Source organism: Mastigoproctus giganteus, chromosome 5 (genome assembly GCF_048544385.1).
Source record: "Mastigoproctus giganteus isolate SK-2022 chromosome 5, ASM4854438v1, whole genome shotgun sequence".
NCBI lineage: Eukaryota > Metazoa > Arthropoda > Arachnida > Uropygi > Thelyphonidae > Mastigoproctus > Mastigoproctus giganteus.
Window position 1 is genome coordinate 9737737 of NC_143579.1, and position 6000 is coordinate 9743736.

Consider the following 6000-nt stretch of genomic DNA (forward strand, 5'->3'; position numbering starts at 1 on the left):
GTTTTAATTGTATCTCAATGTGGTTGCCTTCACATCTAGATAGCTACTATTGCATTACTTCAAATAATGCTTCTCTAGTAGAGAAGACTACTGTTATTTATTTTCAGCAGCACCACCACCCAGACGATCGTTTCGAAGCTGTGCGGCTTCATCATCAGTGGGCAGGCAGGTACCCAGGTAATACAATAAGCCATCACAGTTGCGAAGTTATATCCACATTATGAGAGATGCCAAAAGGCATCTCTCATAATGTGGATATAACTTCTTCATCAGTGGGCATCATTATGCGTGTTATATGCCCTCTACGCTACACACGTAGTTCAAATATATATATATATATTTTTTTTTTTTTATGAGAACCCCAAACACGAGAGGTATTAGAACCTATAGTACTTAGTACCGTGCTTGGGTTGGAGGTTGAGAAGACGAAAGAAGATATTTGTTGACATTGGACTTGAACTTCTGTAGATTGTAATTTTCAGGAAATACGTATGAAGGAAGGTTGTTCCAGAAAACGACAGTAGAACGAATAAATGAGGAAGATGAAAAGTTGGTTCTGTGGGTTTGAAGTTGGACAGTACATGGATGTTGGCTGGTGGCGGCACGTGTTCGGACTGTTTTGAAAGAGAGAGCAGGAATTATAGAAGCCAATTCAGAAGAACAGTGCCCATGGAAGTATCTGTAGAACAGGCATGCAGCAGAAACAGTACGTCTATGAGAAAGCGAGTGGAGAGACTCTGTTAGAGATGAATCATTAATTAACCTAACTGCCCTCATCTGAATGGAATCAAGAAGCCTGAGAGAGGTTTTGGGGCACCACCCCAGATGTGAGAACAATATTCCATGCAGGGCGGATTTGCAATTTATACAGAGTGAGCAGCTGTTTGGAAGAAAAGTAACGCCAAGAGCGAAAGAGAAAACCAAGTTTTTTAGATGCAGAGGAAGCAATATTCGTAATGTGCTTGTGCCAAGAGAGATTAGAAGTCAGGGTAATCCCCAAAAGACATATATCATTTTGCCAAGAAATCGGAGTGTCACTAAAGATAAGCATAGGAGCAGAAGAATCCTTTTTGCGAGATATAAGACAAGACTGAGTTTTAGAAGGGTTGAAATCAACTAAGTTGTCTTTGCCCCACTGGAGAATTACCTGAAGATCGGCATTTAAGGAATTGGCAGCAGATTTTCGAGAAGTTGAAGCTGATTGAGCAGGACAAGGTTTCTCAAAATGGAAAGTTGAATGCAATGTGCTATCATCGGCAAAACTATGGATAGGATTTCCAGTCAATGGAAGAAGGTCATTGATATACAAGAGGAAAAGAGTGGGGGAAAGAACTGAACCTTGGGGAACACCGGCATTAGTGGAGAAGTTAGAAGACAGAGAGCCATCTACCATCACCCTCAGTGAGCGATCAGAGAGAAAACTGGATAACCAATTACTAAAAACAGTTGGCAAACCATAAGATGGAAGCTTGTTTAGAAGACCTTTATGCCAAACACGATCAAAAGCCTTTGAGATGTCAAGAGCAACTACTTGTGTTTCACCGAACCTTTCCATTGAATTAGTCCATAAATGGGTAACATAAGCCAGAATATCACCAGTGGATCGACACTGACGGAATCCATACTAGCGATCGTTGATCAGACGGAAGGTTTCTAGGTAGTTTAAGAGTTGCCGGTTAATTGATTTCTCCATTACTTTAGAAAGAGTAGAAGTAATTGCAATGGGACGATAATTGGATCAGAGGGATTTGTCACCCATTTTAGGAACTGGCTGGATATGAGCAAATTTTCAAGCAGAAGGAAAAACACCTTTGGAATAAGAAAGTGAAAAAAGGCGGCAAAGAATAGGAGTAAGTTCAGGAGCACAGGTTTTGAGAACAAGTGGAGAAATACCATCAGGACCTGGAGCTTTCTTAGCATCAAGATTCATCAAGATCCTTCTGATATAATTTTGACAGAAGACCAGGAGGCATTGAATGGAGCGTGTTGGGAATGGTGGGAGGTGTTTTACCAAGATCATTAATACATGAGCTGGAAGAAAAATGGGATGCTAGCAGTTCAGCTTTATCCTTGGCTGAAGTGACAACAGAACCATCTGGTTTGGACAGAGGTGGGAGCAGAGATGGGCAAAAGTTGCGGCCAATAGCTTTGGCAAGAGACCAGAATGCTCGGCTACCATTAGGGCAAGAAGCAAGTTTTCTACTCTTAGCCTGTTCAAACTCTAGTTTGGACTGATTAATAACTGCTTTACAATTGTTGCGAGCTTTGGTGTAGGCAGAAAATGAAACTGAAGAATTAGAAACAAGCCAATTACGATATGCAACATTCTTCTCTTGGACAGCCTTAGTACATTTGTTGGAGAACCAAGGTTTAAATAAAGGACGAGATTTTAAAGTGGAGTGTGGGATAAAGGATTCCATTCCTGCAAGAATAATTTCACTGACACGATCTGGGCAAACGTTGACATCAGAAGTTTTGAAACAGTAATCAGACCAAGGAAAAGAAGAAAAGAAGTCTCGCAGGTCATCCCATTTTGCATTCTTGTAATGCCAAACAATACGAGGTTGGGAATAGCCATGAGATAAAGGTTCCATTGGAGAAGAGACAATCACCAAGTTGTGATCTGAAGTGCCTAAAGGACCTCTCACTTCGACCTTGTACTTAGAAGGGTTGTGTGTGTGAAAAAGATCAAGCGTATTGGCTGTATGATTAGGATTGTCCGGAATTCTTGTAGGTAAATGAACAATCTGTGCTAGGTCGTTAGTAATTGCAAAAGCCTCAGCATCTCGACCTGCTGGGTCGGTGTAACTAGAAAACGGAAGCCAGCTGGAGTTGTGAACGTTAAAATCACCAAGGAAAATTACCTCACTGTTAGGAAAGTTGGACTGGAGAAAGTCAAGTTGCAAAGAGAGGAAGTCAAAGAGCTCCAAGTGATTAGTGGAGTTGGGAGAACGGTAGAGACAACAGATGAATTTGACACAATGAGGTAGAGAGATTTTAAGCCAGAGAAGATCAAAGAGAGGAGATTCCAAATTGCCAAGTCTCTGACAGGGAATATCAGAACAGACATATGCACAAGTACCACCTTTGAGGCAAAGGGAATCATACAGCGAATAATTTGGACATCTGAGATGAGCAGTAGTTGAATCAACCGATAACTGAGATTCTGTCAGAAAAAGTACATGGGGTTTGGCAGACTGCAAGTGGAAATGGACATCGTTGAGATTAGAATTGAGACCACGTATATTTGTGAAATTAATTAGGAAGTCCTTGGGAGGTTTAGATCTTTTCGCAGATAAGCTTGCTCTATTAGTTTGACAGTTCATGGTGTTGTATTCAATGGTAAGAAAAAGTGGGTTGGACATGCTGTATGAAGTAATGAAATTTTTGGATATGGCGTACACGTGGTAAGAATATACCCAGATCCTTGACATAACATGGCCTCGACAGTGCTCCCCGCATACACACAACTCAGACTCCCTCCAGTCACTATCTGGCAGAGTAGAGGTAGCAAGATTATACACTAGCTGATCCGGAAGCCTCCTAGAAATTTACCAATAGGTTTGGTCCGGTGTACTATCTAGCGGCCGGCCTGCGAACACCGTTTTAGAGCTGTACCCTCGAAATGTAAGGAATATTGGATCTCGCCACGACATTCATCATAACCTCAAAAATCATCAATTATACTGCATGATGGAAGAGATAGGGAAGGGTTGGCCGGAACTTAGCTCTAGAGACTATACATGGGTTCCACCACTTCAAGCCTCCAATAAGCAAAGTGGTGGTATTTCACCGGTTGATGAGAGTCATCTACCACCTAGTACTGCCTGGTAACATAGAGGGTCGGTGTTCCTCCATGTGGTGTGGGCGCCACACCTCAACCTCTGCTTACAATGGTTCACACCTGGGTGGTCACCCACCATGTACTTCAGCATGGAGGTTATACCCAGGATTACTAACAGTCCCACCATCGTGAAGGTGCAAGCAGAGGATTTGGCTATCATAGACCGTCCGAACTTCGCCGAAATTGGGTCCACTTGACTTAAGTGTCACCCGAATATCAGTTCCATCAGCGTTTTAGACTCCCAGGTAGCAAGAACAGCTTGTCTGGCATATCTGAGAGAATGTCTGTGACAACCTCAAGGACCCAAACAGAATATGGATTAACTATGGTGTATTTACACCAATACTATATAGGTAATTATCAAAACCCATAAGGATTATGCCCTGTGCATTTAATTTTCCAAATACATTACCACCACACCCTTTTGGCATCTCTCATAATGTGGATATAACTTCGCAACTATGATGGCTTGTTGTATTACCTGGGTACCTGCCCGCCCACTGATGATGAAGCTGCACAGCTTTGAAACGATTGTCTGGGCGGTGGTACTGCTGAAAATAAATAACAGTAGTCTTCTCTACTAGAGAAGCATTATTTATTTGAAGTAATGCAATAATAGCTATCTCGTTGTGAAGGCAACCACATTATGAGATACAATTAAAACGATGCCCTCTACGCTACATACGTAGTTCAAATATATGGGTTAACTATGGTATATTTACACTGATACTATATAGTTAATTATCAAAACCCATGAGGATTATGGCCTGTGCATTAAATTTTCCAAAATTTATACATAATGCAAAACATCACATGTTATTAATGAAAAATAAAGTAATTTGCATACAGCAAGCACTTGTGATGCAAATATGGTTAGATACTACTGTTTTGTGCAACAAATAAAATGGATTGTTCTGCATTTTTTTTTTTATTTTTTATTTCTACTTCATTTATATCATATTGCAGTGAATGGTTATTAAGAAATTTAACCTACTGAGAATATGTTACTAAAATACACTTAATAGTGTATTAAGTGTATTTTATTAAATACACTTACTAAAAATACACTTAATAAAACACACTAAAATAAACTCTATATCACACTTTGTTGAGAGCCTGATGTAGATATTATCAATCCAAAAATGAAATGGTACATGAATATGGCAACATTCACGGTTTCAATAAAGGTTTCAGGGGCAGCATGTAGAAAAGAAATGGAAATATTATACTATTAAAATGATTTACACGGCGGCCTAAGTAAAATGTTTTAACAAAAAAAGTGAAATTGAAGTTAATAAATAACAAAAGCATTTCAATATTAACATTAAAGGACTACTCGTGGCTATCACAGTATTATGAATTTACACTTATAATGTATATACTACTCAGCTGTTCGAATGTCATATTAATTTTGTTGTATTTAAACAAACACATTTTGACGTAACTGGTAAAGGGAAAGAAAACAAACAAAAAAAGTTAAATGGCTTTTGACGGAGGATATCTCTAAAGGTGGTACAGAACTAATAAAATGAATTCATTTTCCGCTATTAATAAATATTTTTATTTTGTTCTTCACGCACCCTTATATAAAGAAGTGAGAAACTTACTTCCAGGGTTCTGATTTCGTGTTGAGTCAATTCAGCACTTGTAGCGCACTGAGTCCGCAACCCATCAAGATGTTCAGCATTGATGTCGATCATAGCTTGAGCTGTAGTACACGCCTCTATCGCTTTTTGCACAGCGTTTTCCCCTTCTCTGTCTGCCATGCTGCTAGTTGGAATTTCTTAAAGTTAAGAGGTATACTCTCATGATGACAACAGGCAGTGGGCATAAGCAATATAAACTTAATTATGGAACTTATTTGTTCCATCCTTACTAAGCCTAAGACGAGCCGGCCATGATTGATACCGCTCACGCCGTTCCACGTTCGTTATACTCCGAGAACTGTTAATGCAACGCCAAACAAAATCCGGCTGATGCATTCTCAGCACCTAAAAGCTTTTCAATTTATACTTTTTTATATATTATTTATAAAAATTCATATGATAACTTCATTATTTTGTCTTATTTTATATAAAGACTTCGAAATAAACTCGTTACATAGTTACGAATACCCCATATTTTGAGGTGGGGAGGGAGAGTTAAAAATCGAAATT

General features: G+C 39.4%; 1 protein-coding gene across 5 annotated transcripts in view; it reads right to left on the bottom strand.

Annotated features, from left to right (window-relative positions):
• Positions 1–5761, bottom strand: part of ksr (kinase suppressor of ras) — a 341876-nt gene extending 336115 nt beyond the window's left edge. For all 5 annotated transcript variants that reach the window (XM_090373903.1, XM_090373901.1, XM_090373904.1 and 2 more), the window contains exon 1: positions 5452–5761. In XM_090373903.1, coding sequence (XP_090230029.1) covers positions 5452–5610 — 159 coding nt within the window. In that variant the 5' untranslated portion in view covers positions 5611–5761. The remainder of the gene's footprint in view (positions 1–5451) is intronic.
• Positions 5762–6000: the final 239 nt, after the last annotated feature.